General features: G+C 32.9%; 1 protein-coding gene across 3 annotated transcripts in view; it reads right to left on the bottom strand.

Moving 5' to 3' along the window:
- The window catches only part of PDCD10 (programmed cell death 10), a 43,429-nt gene that overhangs the window by 9,456 nt on the left and 18,199 nt on the right, over positions 1-15,774 (bottom strand). For all 3 annotated transcript variants that reach the window (XM_012779206.2, XM_012779204.3, XM_012779208.3), the window contains 3 exons: positions 8,699-8,752; positions 1,687-1,804; positions 253-379 (listed from right to left, as the gene is read on the bottom strand). In XM_012779206.2, the coding sequence (XP_012634660.2) occupies positions 253-379; positions 1,687-1,804; positions 8,699-8,752 (299 nt within the window). The remainder of the gene's footprint in view (positions 1-252; positions 380-1,686; positions 1,805-8,698; positions 8,753-15,774) is intronic.

Here is a 15,774-nt window from a genome sequence, read left to right as displayed (position 1 = left end):
ACTTATATTCCAGTTTATACACATTTCATTAATTATTTTTAAATAAAACAGTCCATCTAAAAAATGTTATTGTACTTTGAAACCAAATGCCATAGCCTACAAATAAATATGATGTAGCATTTAAAAATTTCAAATTTTATTTCAAATTAACATTTCAACTTAATATTGATGTCATAACAAAATTAGAACATCTAGATGAGTAGTTCCTTTGAAGTACTTTTACAAAAAGATCCAAAATAAAAAATCACTTACTTGATTGTCTGCAGAAACCTCACTCTGTCATTGATCTCATCTGGGATCTTACTAAGAATTTGTTTAAGTGCTCGTGCCTTTTCATTTAGGTCTTGGAATTCTGGCTCTGGTCGTTCAATCATATACTCTGATAAAATAAATACATAATAAAAAACATTATGCAACTCTCTGCCAAGTTCACATCTAAGAATTCCCAATGTTGATCAAAGGTGGGTAGAGGAAGAAAAAGGCCAAATAAACTAGAAAAGACAAGGCTGCAAAATAGAATTCATCAGCATTTGATTTGACTTAGTCCAGTAATAACAACAGGGTTCCCTCCAAGTAAAATATTAGAAGATAAAGACTAAATATTTTCAATTTGGGATAAATGGAAATCCCATGAAATCTGAAAAACAAAAAAAACAGATTAAAAAGGGAGGCTTTATCATCAATCCCCTGAAGATATATTCCACAAGGAAACCTTTAATTAAGTAATGATATCTATCACTTGCAAAGGCAATATATATCTGCCAATAGGAAAGATGAGTTTTATAATTTAAAACCCCTACACTGAATATAAACTGTTTATCATATTAAAATCCCAAATAACCTAATAAAATCTTTATTTAGCACACTCTTGAAATCTCACCTCAAAACAAAACCACTAACACCACAAATCCAACCTAAAAGCTAGGATCGCAGAACAGCAATTTTGAAAAGGAGGTTCAATCAGACTTCGCAGAGGGGAATATGCTTACCACCAGATTCACTGTAGACTTGGAAGCACTACAACTCTACCAATTCATCAAAATATTACATCTTAAACAGGCTGCAAATGCTCGAGTCTAAATAATGATGAGGGCTTTCTTATAAATCAGGAAATCAGTTAAAATATCTACTTTTTGTTATCCCTCAATAAACATGGGAAATTACATTATGCACATTTTTCTAAATTAGTGAGAAAACTCCTACTAAATTTAAGTGAAATCCACTTCTGATTTTAAAAAGCAAAATTCAGAAAAGCAAAAGCAATGGTTGTATTGTTCTCCTAAATCTGTGCTTAAAAGTAAAAAGATGCTATACTAAAGTTAAAAAACAAACAAAAAATTCATTATTTTCAAATTGCTATTTGCTTAAAGACAACACAAAAGAAAATAACCATTCCAATAGAACTCACCTTTTAGTAAAACTGGAACTCACAAGACATCATACAAATGGAGGAAAAAATTAAAGCATGCAGCATAAACCCTTTACTTCAAGTAATTAAATCTCACAAATATAAAATAAAAACAAGAACTATATTTCAATTTTACATAGATTTGTTTTCACTATCATCATCAAAAGTTGATGAAGAAGAGTGAAGGGGAGGGTAGGAAGATCTTTTTGTCAAGTAACAGTGATTTAGAAAAAGTGCTTTTCAACAATTATAAAACTGAATAAGGTTTTTTCTGATACCTTCTACATCATCAGCTGCCATACGAAGTAGGGATTCCGTGAAGTTAATTTCTACGCTTTTTTTCTCTAAAATTTTCATAATGATGTCTTGTGTGAGACCTGGATTTTCTTTTTCAGCCTATAAGAAAGAGAAAGCTAGTTTTGAAATATAGATTTGGAATCAGTATTTTAAAACCAAAATTTAATTGTTTAGCACCTGTTGGGAACTTGGTAACTTAGAAGGGCAGAAATCTTTAACCCTTTGCACTCGGATGTCGAGTGTGGATAAAGTCGAGTGGATAATGATAAAAAAGCAAGCGAGTGCAAAGGGTTAAATTAAAGCAGGTGTGGCATTCACTAATGTTTTTTTGTAGCTTGTACAGCAGTAACTTTTTACTATGACCATTTTCTAGTTGAATATAAAATTCTTGACAAAGATAGAAATAAAGATTGTATATACCTTAGTAATCAATTATTCATCTCATTAGTTTATATATATTGAAGATTTTTAGCTTTTTATATTAGCTAATAAAGGATCAAGCAATAACTCATCAGTATTTTGCAGATTCTTTGCATTTAAATGAACAGAATGCCAGAAAAACAACAACAACAACAAAAGAAACAGAGTTTCTTTTTCAGGTTTTATGAAGCTATATAATCCCTAAACAATTTTCCCACACAATGATTTTCATTTCCTATTTTTGTAGCAAGAAAATTCCCTTCACTAGTTCCCAGAACATCATTAATCCTTTTACTACCTTCTGAGCATGTTTCACTAATGAGTCTGCATTGGTTCTATGTTATTTAAACTCCCTAGGGCACTGAAATCTAGCCATTTCAACTGAGCAGAGTTTCGAGTTTTCCAAAGTTAATTTTCAGATTTCAATTTTCCCCAATAAATTTGTCCTCTATTTTGTTATTTTTGAAATTCTGTAATCATATTTGAAGTTTGTTTCCTTTAGAATGCCTGCCTATTTTAATCAGTTGATGATTTCCTTTCTTTTTTGCTCTGATATTCAACAGCAAATAGAAACAATTTATAATCTTATTAAAATGACAATACTTTTGCTTTCTTGTGTGTCAAGTAGACTTAATAATAATCCCTGTTTCTTCAATTCCTCTGCTATCACTGAAGATTCAGTTTTCTTCTGTTCCTATTGCTCTTTCCATTATAACATCTTGTTTCCCATTAGATCTCAAGTATCAAAAACTGAAAGGTTGTGGAATGAAATGAGAAAAGAAAATATACACATTTATTTCAATCCTGAGATCATTTTAACTGCTGTCAAAAGCTATTTAGGAAAATCATTTTGATAGATGATTAATAACAATAAAGCATATCTGACTAGATTTCATTCTTTTACAGCCTATTTTGACTTTTCTTTCCATGGATATATTCAAGATAGAATCTATTTTAAGGAATTGCCTTTAAATGAAAAGTTGTCCAAATATGGCTTAAGATGTGACTTAGAGTATTAATTTGGTGAAGTGCCACAAAATTATATTCAAGGTACTATTTGGTAATAGTGGTTTACCTTCCTTCTCTAAGTAGCATTAAATCTACCTACCTAATCAATTATCTTGGGGGACAGGGGTGCATTCTCTCTATGTGCTTACAAGAAATGCCAGCATAAAAACATTTCTCTGATTAAGTTATAGAACGGTACTGAAAGAATGAAGTGCAGAAAGTATGAGAACAAAGTTTCAACAACCAGTTGGTCTGCGGCCCCAAAATGGCTAAGCTAAAGCATTACAAAAGTCTCGCAGAAGTTCCTTTCTGAATTCACAATGCCCAAAAGATATACTTAACAATGCTGTTTATGTAATTAGGTCCAAAAAACTTAATAAGTACTGTGTCCTAACAACTCAGCCTTAAAAATATGCATACATAAAATGAAAGAAAAATATTTTATTTCATTCTTAAATAACCATGGCTACTTATTACTGGGATACATGACGTGTCTACTGGGTATTGCACAATTTCTAAAACATTAAATTTAGATTGAACCCTGCCACTGTCATTTCCTCTTGCACACTGATTTTCTTGTGGTACTTCCTTCTTACCATAGCAGAAGCTAAAAGTCCAGCTTCACAAAGATATGACATCACTATGAGGAACGTAGCCCAATCTAATATGTTGAAATTGCAATGTAGCTTTTGAGTTCATGCAGTATCAAATAGATGTTGAATATCACTGTATTCACTCAAATTTTTAAACTATTTCATGACACCCCTCTGAATTTGCTATGGGCCCCCAGGGTGCCTAGGCACATTGGGAATAGCAGTCTTAGTATCTTTTGGCTAAAGTCCTGGTTAAGCAATTTACTTCCTATTTTAAATGCTTAAATTTACCCAAAGCCTCAGATTGACAAAACAAATAGATCTGCTCTTAAACCAGAGACTCTGTAACTACCTATACCTTGATGTTTTCCCTCGTAATACAACCTTGAACTTGGTGGATGTCAAATCTTTGAAAAGAATCCAGCTGAGACAGAAAACTATCCAAAACGACAGTACCATACACTCTCAACCTGGGAGACAAGACAATCTATCAGAACCTCTCAGAGGGAATAAGGGGGACCAGAAATCAAGAAGAATACAGTTGACCCTTGAACAACAGGGGTTCGAACTGTGTGAGTACACTTACATGCAGATTTTTTATACAAAATTATTGAAAAAAATTTTGGAGATCTGTGGCAACTTGAAAAAACTTGCAGACAAAGCTAGCAGACTAAAAATATCAAAAACATTAAGAAAAAGATATGCCATGAATGCATAAAATATACGTAAATACTAGCCAATTTTATCATTTACACCATAAAATATACACAAATCTATTATAAAAAGTTAAGATTTATCAAAACACACACAAACACTTACAGAATGTATATGGCACCATTTGCAGTAGAACTATAAACAACATAAAGATGAAGCATTAAATCATAGCTGTATAAAATTAGGCATAGTACATACTATATATGTAAAGTCGCTATTATGGTGAGCTCAAGTGTTACCAGTATACACTTTGAATGTCACGTGACTTTAATCATCACCACACGATGATCGGTTCTTCTCTCCAGTACAAATTAATCTCTCACAGTTCTCACATATATTTCATCATGTTTAATGTAATACTGTAAACCCTGAATAACATCATGGGACCCATATGAAATGCCACTAGTGATGGTGGAAGTGCTCCCAAGAAACATGGAAAAGTCATGGCATTACAAGAAAAAGCTGGATTGTTGGATACGCTCCATAGATCGAGGTCTGCAGCTGCAACTGCCCTCCATTTCAAGATAAATGAATCCAGTGTAAGGACCATTCCAAAAATAGAAAGGGAAATTTATGAAGCTGCCACTGCAACCACACCAGCAGACACAAAAACCTTGTACATATACAAAATACTATTTTATCTAATATTGAATATGTAGCTTTTATGTGGGTGCTAGACTGCTCTAAGAAAGGCAGAGCAGACCCTGTAGACCCTAATATGATTTGAGAAAAAGTAAAGTCATTATATGGCAACTTAAATCAAAATGAAGGTGAAGAGCCTAAAGCTGGAGAATTTTTTGGTGGCGAAGGATGGTTTGATAATTTTACAAAGAAGTTTGGCTTAAAAAATATCAAGATAACAGAAGTGGCTTCTGCTGGCCAAGAGGCAGCAGACAAATTCCCAGACACTATGAAGAAAATCACTGAGAAGAAAGGATATCTGAACAGGTTTTTAATGCAGATAAAAGTGCTCTAATCTGATAAGGGGGGGCAGAGAGCCACAAAGGACATTTATTAGGAATAAAGAGAAATGAGCACCAGGATTTAAGGGAAGCAGGGATAGGCTAACTCAATTGTTTTACAAAAATGCGGTCAGGTATGTGGATTAGGATTGTCCTTATCTATAAAGCTGCTAACTCCCATGTTTTGACAGGAAAAGATCAACAAATACCAGCTGCCAGTCTTTTAGTTGTACAAAAAAAAAGGTCTGTGCAATAAAAACCCTTCTTCTGGATTGGTTGCATCGATGCTTTTTGTCCCTAAAGTAAGGAAGCATCCTGCCAGTAAGAGATTGCCTTTTAAAGTTCTTTTGATATCGGACAATGCCCCTGCCCAGAACCCCATGAGGTCAACACCAAAGATGCTGAAGTATCTACTTGCCCCCAAATACATCTCTAATTGAGCTTCTAGATCCTAAGGTCCTTTAAAACTAAAGGTATTTTTTACAAACAGTATTTTGGGGAAAAGACTATCAATATTATGGAAGAGAACCCTGAAAGAAGATCATGGAAGTCTGGAAGGATTACACCACTGAAGATGCCATTGTTACAGAAAAAGCCATGAAAGCCATCAAGCCCGAATTGATAAATTCATGAAGAAAACTGTGCCCAGATGTTGTACATGACTTCATAGGATCTATAACAGAGCCAGTCAAGGAAATCATGAAAAACATTGTGGCTGTAGCAAAAAGGTAGAGGGTGAAGGGTTTCAAGACATAGATCTTAGAGAAATTCAAGAACTGATAGGCACCACACCAGAGGAATGATCAGAAGACGACCTGGTGCAGATGAGTGTTTCTGAACCAGTGCCAGATCATGATGAAGATGTAAAAGCAGCAGTGCCAGAAAACAAAGTGACACTGTACAATCTGGCACAAGAATTCTGATTATTCAAGACTGTTTGACTGACTTCTTTTATAACATGGACTGTTCTATAATACGCGCACTGAAACTAAAGCAAATGGTGGAACATGAATTGGTACCATATAGAAACATTTTTACAGATATGAAAAAGCAAAAAGTCAGACAGAAATTATGATGTATTTTCATAAAGTCATACCAAGTGTGCCTGCTTCCCCTTTCACCACCTTTACTACTACTCTCCCTCCTCCTCCTCAGCCTATTTAATGTGAATACAGAGTAGGTAAAGATCTTTATGAGAACTCACTTCCACGAAATGAATAGTAAATACATTTCTCTTATGATTTCTTAATAACATTTTCTTTTATCTAACTTTACTGTAAAAATACAGTATGTATACATATAACGTATAAAATATGTGTTGTTCAGGTCACTGGTAACATCCCTGGTCAACAATGGACTATTAGTAGCTAAGTTTTGGGTAGTAAAAAGTTATACTCTGGTTTTTGATTGTGTGAGGGGTTGGCACACATAATCCCCATATTGTTCAAGGGTCAACTGTATATATGTTAAAACATAATATTCAAAAGTATTATTTTATCTTGAGAAAAATTACTTTAGTCCTCTTCTTCTCCAAATAACAAAGTTTGATAAAAATTACTGTTGTTGTGGACCAAGAACTGGAAACATGGATGTACAAGATCTTCTAACTGGTGAGGCATTTTTCATATATTTCAAAAAGGTTATAGTTTAAAAAACAAAAATCTTCATCTTTTCAAAACATACATTCCTTCAATTTCATTTGAAATTTAATAAATTAAATGTGATCATAGTCACATAATTATACTGCAGTATTAAATAATCAGCTTATATGTTAGGATGTTACAAGAAAAAGCCCTAGGAAATTCATTTTATCTCTTTTATGAATATCATTGAAGATGTCATCTACTCCTTCAGAAAAGGTCCTTTTTATGAAGACTCACAGGACAAATTTCTTTCTGTTCTTGTTATCAGGAAAACTGAAAAACTGACTTTTGCCTTATAGATACATACAGTACAGAAAATCACTATTCCTTCTTTTCTTCAGCCACAAAGATGCTTAAAATAGTCACCGTTAAGCCTCCTTACTGACCAAATATGCCATTCCATAATCAAACTGATGCTCAAAGAAGAAAACAACAACAAAAAACTGATTACTGTATTGCTTCATTAATTTTCTTCATTAAGTCAATGATTGTGCAGGATGCATTTTAATGAACTAGTAAATATGTATGCACACATACTGAACCATAAGGTATTAAACACATCAAAAAAGTTCTATTCCAACATATATAAATTTTGCTACCAGTTAAGAGTGGTATCAATAAATTAATCCTATGTGCCATAAAAAGAAATCAAGCTAAATGGATTTATACTTTCAACTCCAATGAAATAGCACTATAAATTTATTCCACATTTAAACTTTAAAATACTTTACCTGACAAAGTTATTTTAGCTACTGATAGGAACAAACTCACAAATAAGAATTAAAACATTTAAGGTAGAGGGGCAGATAAAGTTTTATATTAAAGAATACACCCAATATGTACAATAAGTCTCTAGAGTAGGGCTGTCCAATAGAAATATAACGGGAACAACAAATATGAACCACCTATGTAATTTCAAGTTTTCCAGTGGTGACATTAAAAAAAGTAAAAAAATTTAAAAAAGTGAAATTATCTTAATAGTACATCCAAAATATTATTTCAACATGTAATCAATATAAAATACCTATTACTGAAATATTTTGCTTTCTTTTTACTGTGTGACGTCTTCAAAATCTGTATTTTATAGTTCGAAAACACCTCAATTTGAACTAGTCATATCACATGTGCTCAACAGCAACATGTGGCTAGTAAAAATCCATGAACAGAACAGCTCAAGTCTAAAGACAATGAAAATCATCATTCTGAGTGACTTAACTGTGTATTCTCCTTAATCCATCACATTAATATTTAGAGGTATTATTTTCCCACTTAGAAACACTGTTTTTTTTTTATACTTACATTCTATAATTAAACAATACAAAGAACACCTTTTCAAGTTATAACTTTACAAATAAATTTAACATGTCAAATAATAAAAAAAAAGAATTCGAAAATATAATCTAAAGTTAAAGAGAAAACACTCTGAAGAAGTCAGTTTCAAAAGCACAAAGCAATGAAAAGATAATACTAAGGAAATAGCATTTGTTCCAGTTCACCTTTGGGAAGTGTTTTAAGTTTCAGAGTATACACTAAAACGGGCATAACAAGACTTAAAAGGTTTTCACTAAAAGAAAATAAACTGGCAACCATTGCATAGTATTTAGATTTGTAAATAACATACACTTTAATCATAATCAATTATTTGCACCTCACCTTAATGAAAGCGGCTCTCAGTGTCTGAGCTGCAGACAGATTTACTCGTTCTAGCTGCAATAAAAATATAAAATCATTATTAATATCAATGTACTTAAGAAAAGTACATTTCTGATAATCTATTCTGTAGTAATCATATTGATATATTCATCCTTTAATCAATAAAGATACTTGTTAATAACTGTAAATCACCATAATTCTTCAAATAGGATAAAATTTTCAATGGAAAACATGAAAAATTATCAATTCATTTATTTATTACGCTTTTAAAAAGATTCACTCTACCTTAAAATTAGATTTAAGCACTGACTACAAAGTGACAATAGTATAAGTCCTTATAGAAAAAATAAACATATTTATTCAAATTATTGAAAACAGGGTTCAAGTTTAAACTCTCAATGTTTTGTTGCCACAGCTATAGCTTTGCTGGGCAAATACATGGCAAGTATGCATATGTGTGATGAATTTAAAATGACCAACATAAGGAAAAGATTTGTTTTTTCGATTCTATTTACCACCTTATTCCTTTTTAATTGTTTTTCAATCCCTCAGACAGGGATTAAGCTAAGATTAGTCTATTTTATTAATTTGCAAATAGTGCTGATAAAAGGTTTGTCTGGTACTCAAATTGAAGACTGTGTATCATCTGGAATTCAGAGATGCTTATCTGTCCTCTATTACATCTGGATAAAGAAATGTTATCTAAAATACTGAAACAAAGGTTCAATGAAATGCTTACAAGTTTATATCAAATATGTGAAGCTTATAATTTCAAAAGATAAATGTCCTTATTACATACTTTATATAATTCAGTTTTGAGGAAACCAAAGGAGGTACAGAATTTTATAAAAATAACTCCATTTGTTGAAAAGTTAACTGCCAGGCTTAAAATAACTAGCTTCAGTTAAATTTTGCTTTCCTCAGTCCCCAAGGATTGAGCTAGTTAACTAAATAAAACTATGTATTTACAGTTTTAAAACTGTATTTTTTTACAGTTTTAAAGTTTGAGATAATATTAAATGTTGGAAAATAATGTAACCTTTATAGATTTTTACACAAGTAGACTATTTCTACAAAAACTTATGAACATGTATTATATTATGCAATAAACAGTCCTCCCTTAAGGCAATAAAAGTGTATGTTTTCCTTCAGAAATGACATATACACACACTCATACATAGCCCCCTACAGGATCTCCAACATTTTAAATCAATTTATTTTTTAAAAAAGACAGTTAGAAATGCCAGGAAACATATCTCCTTATGAATTATTCACCATAAACACAAAGCAAAAGCAACAAAATCTACTAAAATAATTCACCTCCCAGAAAACAATAAACCATTTAGCTTTAGCAGTTAACTTGGTTTCTACAAATCTTGTAAAATCTAATATTGCCTCAGTAGGTAAAAAAGAAAGCACAAGGAACCCAGTACACAAATACAGCAAAGTAACTATATAAGTAGTTTTTTAAATTAACAAAAGTATGTTTCCAAAAAGGAAAAAAGTTTTCTACTTCTATGTAACTGATGTAATTATAATGAATACTACTTAAGATTGAAACAATGATACAGGTCATTAGATCTCAAGTTCTTGTCATGCAACAGAGGTAGGGACAAACAGGATGAATGTTTCCATTCTGATAGGAACCCATTTCTTTATTTGAGTTTATACCGAACTCTAACTTCTTTCAACAAGTCAAAAGTCAGAGTCAGATATGTGCCTTCAAGTATCAGCATTATCTAGGGAGAGGCAATGATATAAAATGTAACCAAATGTTTGTATCCTCATAATATCCTGAAATTTAAAAAAGTATCAGCATTATTAACTCATTCTGTACTGGCCATCACAGGTATATATAAAAGGTCAAGGATAGTAAGACACCCAGAAAAGTTAGTGAAGAGCCAATAAAATCATCCAAGATATAAACCAACATCTCTAGATTAGGTTTATATATATATATATATATATATATATATATATATATATATATATATATACACACACACACACAAATATATATATATATATATATATATATATATATATATCTTACTAAAAAAGAGGAAGTCACAGAAAGGTCAGACATATATTAAATCTAAAATCTGTGAGCTGTTAAGTACTTCACCAGAATTCTGCTGGGAGTCATTCTGGGATATAGTGCAGCCATGCATCATTTAATAACAGGGATACCTTCTGAGAAATGCATCATTAGGCAATTCTGTCATTGTGCAAACACCATAGTGTACTTACATAAATCTAGATGGTATAGCCTACTACACACCAAGGCTATATGGCATACAGCCTATCATGCCTAGGCTACAAACTTGTACAGCATACCGCTATAGTGAAAATTCTAACACAGTGGTAAATATTTATGTATATAAATACATCTAAACATTGCTACAATGTTAAAAACTTAGACATCACTAGGTGATATAAATTTTTCAGCTCCATTATAATTTTATGGGACAATCTTATAAACAGTTCATCACTGACAAAAACATTATGTAGCATATGACTACATATACCCCATGTCTTACAATAAACTCAACAGGCTTTCTTACTCATATAGTACCCACACTGCCCAAGGCAGTACCCGGCATATAGGTACAAAGAGTTAAGTACTGTTTGAATTGAATTTAATCTCTCATCCATAATTTTATCAAATTGTTCTTAGATATATTGATAAATTTAGCCTGTACTACTTAGGCAGCAAGATATGTTATCTCCCCTATTAAAAAAGGCTTCTCTTTTAGGCTTCTCACTTGTGATATATGATTTGACAAAATCATGTTCATCTTACCTGTGCCTTTGATGACAGTAGCAGGTCTGATAACACTATCCCACTAATAGCTACCCTCTACTAAGTATCTATTACAGACTTTACCATAGAATATCTGTATATAGAATATCTCTAATCCTCACCATAAATCTGTAGATATCATCTCCATTTTACAGAAGAAGAAACTCAGTCTGCATAAATCTATCTAATGTTAACAGGTATTAAGTACAGAGACAGGATTCACATCAGATCTGTCTGGCTCTAAATCCTGCACACAAGCCACTAATGCCACCATAACTCCCTATACTCACTCCTTCCAGATTGAAATCTCTTCAACTGCTGGTTCTTTAAGGACCAACACGTTCCTGAGTTTCTACCACATGCAAGGAAGTCAATGTGAAGAGATACAAAGAAATAGACTATAGTCGGGGACCCTCAGAAGATCAATTTAAGCAAGCAGCTATGTTAAAAGTGGTGGGATCACTATCAGCTAAAGTAGAAAGAAAAGGCTTTATGAAAATGGGATGGATCTGAACTGGTGTTAAAGAATGTGGGTTGGCCTCTTAAAAATCTTCCCTGGAAGCTCTCCCACTTAGGGGTTTTTTAAGGATTGGTAACACATGGGTATAATGATTTTATGTGAAGTTTATAACAGAAAAGGATTTACATTGTGTTTCCAATACTGTTACTGAGTCCAGCTCTGAGTTTTTGGGTTAACAATCTTTGGTTAGGGTATCTTTAAAGAACCAATGCAATATTTTTCTTAGTAGTAAATGACAGCACATGTACTGTATTTCAGGTCCAGTGAAGGAGGAATAGATGACTGACTGCACCTTGCATTAATGGATATTGGCACAGGGAGAGGCATTGCTTAGGCTTTAACTATTAAAGAATTCCACGTCACCAGTAAAAGAGTAAGGAAAAACAAGAGAATGAGAATGAGAGATAAGGGTACATAACATTTCATCTCACCTGAAAGAAAATGAAAACTGCCACTGAAACACATTTGGAGGTAATGGACAGGCTGAGTGAGCCTAACATTAGGTCTCAGCTCAACCTCACATTCTGCCTACACTCAGTTTTGTGAGCTCCTTCTGCAGCTTATTCTTTTTTTTTTTTTTTTTTTGAGACAGAGTCTCGCTTTGTTGTCCAGGCTAGAGTGAGTGCCATGGCGTCAGCCTAGCTCACAGCAACCTCAAACTCCTGGGCTCCAGTGATCCTTCTGCCTCAGCCTCCCGGGTAGCTGGGACTACAGGCATGTGCCACCATGCCCGGCTAATTTTTTTTTTATATATATATATATCAGTTGGCCAATTAATTTCTTTCTATTTATAGTAGAGACGGGGTCTCGCTCTTGCTCAGGCTGGTTTTGAACTCCTGACCTTGAGCAATCCGCCCGCCTCGGCCTCCCAAGAGCTAGGATTACAGGCGTGAGCCACAGCGCCCGGCCTTGCAGCTTATTCTTGATACCTTTTAAGATACTTACTATCAACTGCAAATTTGTCACATTTGCTCTTTGTTTCATTTATACAAATATTTTAAAATCTTACACGTAATTTCAATTCCACAGAGTTTTCACTTATGGTTTTGTTCTCTCTAAAATGTTGAGTTCATTCCTATCCTTTTCAGCATCAAGCTAATTTCTTAAACCCAGTAATTAAAAAAATAGTCCTTTGTTTGCTCAGGTTTTAAAGAGTCTTGCTTTCAGAACAATGCTTTTTTTTTTTTTTAAGGGTCAAAATAATTAGGTTAACTGGTTCTGAATTGTCTAGAAATCTACTGCTTCCTCAGAATCAGGCGAGATTTGATTTTTCCCGTGTTGACAGCCTTCTCCCTATCCATCCTCCACAAAGATTGTTGATTCTGTTTTCTTAAAAAGAAATTAAACTTCCCCAAGTAACAGGAATAAAAACTTCAGATACATCTCTTGCTATTCAAATGAGAATGAGGTGAGTGAGGTCAAAAATAAGCATGCCAGAAGGATAGAAATACAGGGAATAATTTTCTGAGCTGCCACAGAGAAAATAAACGTAATCCGTTGTGTTTTGTACATAAGGCATTCAATGTTCCTAAAAGAATCAGTTGCTGGAGATTGCCAGGATATCTGGCCAAAAAGGTAAGCAGGACCACCTATTATAAAAACATTCCATTAAAACATTGCCTACGAGTATATAAAACTGTAGGGTATGATCAAAGTTTTGTCAGCAAATCTGTTTAAAAGACTCCTTAACAGTTAATGACTAACACTTACCACATGCTTGGTACTACTGTAAACACTTTATAATACATTAACTCATTTATTTCACAGAGCTGTTGCGAGAATTAAGCATACATTTGATTACACCTACTTACAGATAAGAAAACTGAGTCAAGAGTATATAGTCTAGCTAATTCAAACCCAAAATGTTAACTATGATCACCTCTGGATGGTGGGTTTCCAGGTGAAATCCATCCTTCATTATGGAGAAGTATGTTTACTATGCTCAACGTCTGAGGTCTGATTTTTTTTTCAATGAGAAAAAATATATAAGCTAGGTAGGTAAAGTTAAAAGAAGTATTCCTAGGTTTGAATTGCACAGTTGCCAAGGGTTGACAGAAATGGCTGATTCAGAAGCTTCTGAATAGAATACTATTTATTCAGAAGCATATTTTTGTGTAATTTATTAATAAACGTATAAACCTTTGGTGATTTAAAATTCACATTTAGTTGCAAAATTGTTTATTTCTCAAAATATAACACATTGCTTCAGAAAAAAATTCCTCTATAAGGTCATAGGAAAAAAGATACATGGCTTTTTCCCCCTGGAATGAAGAACTGAGCCACTGCACTCTCATCTTCCATATACAAAGAATCAGTAAGAAATAATATAGTTACATGAGAACCTGATCTAGGACTTGGAATGAAGTTTCTAGAAACCCATTATTCCATAATGTAGCCAGTAAACCTATTTCACAGTACATTTACAACACATGCAATATACTTGGACTCTGAACTCCGCAGCAGCTGATTAAACAAAAAGCCTACTCCTTCTCAGCTGTCTTGGCATAGTTTCATTAAGTTTAGCAAGCATCAAGGCTCTCTGAATGCCATAAATAACTTTGTCTTGTAAGCTGGAGTAACAGTACTAAAATATCCCCAGGTGTAAGGATGTCGTATTAGCTAAGAATCTTTTAAAAGATGATTTCTAGACTACCATTGTAGATATTATGGATCTAATGTTAAGATGAGAACTAGTAAGCTTTTTAACTCTTAAAATACATTGTGGACAAGATTTAGTGAATCATTTAGCTTCAGGGTAAAACATTCATCCCTAGGGTGGTACTACTTTTCTGGAAGATTAATTTGACAATCATTTTCATCTTTAAATCTACACAGCACAGAAAAAGAGCCAAACTGAATATATAATATTCCCCATTAAATTTATAGAAAAATTCATGGCTGAACTACAGTTAAACATTAATTTTAGGTATTAGGTACCTTATTTAGATGTTACACCAGAATAACAAAGAATAATGCTAGTATTTTATTATTTTTAATCAAACACTTCATATTTGAAGGCACAATAATTATTTTACTACATTCCTAAATCAAGCACTAGATTTCATCTAGATTTCATCTCCACTGACTCACATGTTTTAAGATTTCATCTAGAGATAATCATTATCTTTATTTATGGAAGAGATTTACTAATCTGCTCATAGCCACTTCTTTTTCTTTCAAGTTAATATCCCTTACACATGAATAAAATTAGAAAAGTTATATTAATATTAATCCCAATAATTTTACCACAACCCCACATTCTATATAATTCTTTTGCAAAGTCAAGATTCAAAAGATCGCTCAGATTGTTAAAACAAAAAGCTTTTCTTTCTCATTTCTCTTCATTAACCAGAGGATCAAACTGAAGCTCTGCAATGTAACTTTTCCTCCCTTCAAGTAAAGACACAAAATACCAGAGAAATACAGAAAATTTTCCCAAAAAAACTTTGCCCAATAACCTATCAATTTAGATACAGACATGAAAAGAGAAAGAGTACCTCTAAGTGGAATTATGATAATGATTTTTGGAATACCTGAGAAGTCAAACTGTAATTTGTTACCAAGCTAGGTTACTCACTAGCTTTTAGTCACTGTCTCCTTACCTAATTCTAAGTACAAGGATAATTTAAAATTTTATTTGCTTAAATACCTAATAGGTTATCAAAAACAAGCATGTTGGCTTTTTCTTCTACACACTTTCAGACCCTAACAGAATACTCAGCAAATAAATGGATGGCTTTCAATGAATATTTA

The sequence above is a fragment of the Microcebus murinus genome, chromosome 1 (genome assembly GCF_040939455.1).
Source record: "Microcebus murinus isolate Inina chromosome 1, M.murinus_Inina_mat1.0, whole genome shotgun sequence".
In the NCBI taxonomy this organism is placed as follows: Eukaryota; Metazoa; Chordata; class Mammalia; order Primates; family Cheirogaleidae; genus Microcebus; species Microcebus murinus.
This window is presented reverse-complemented; position numbering and strand designations above follow the sequence as displayed.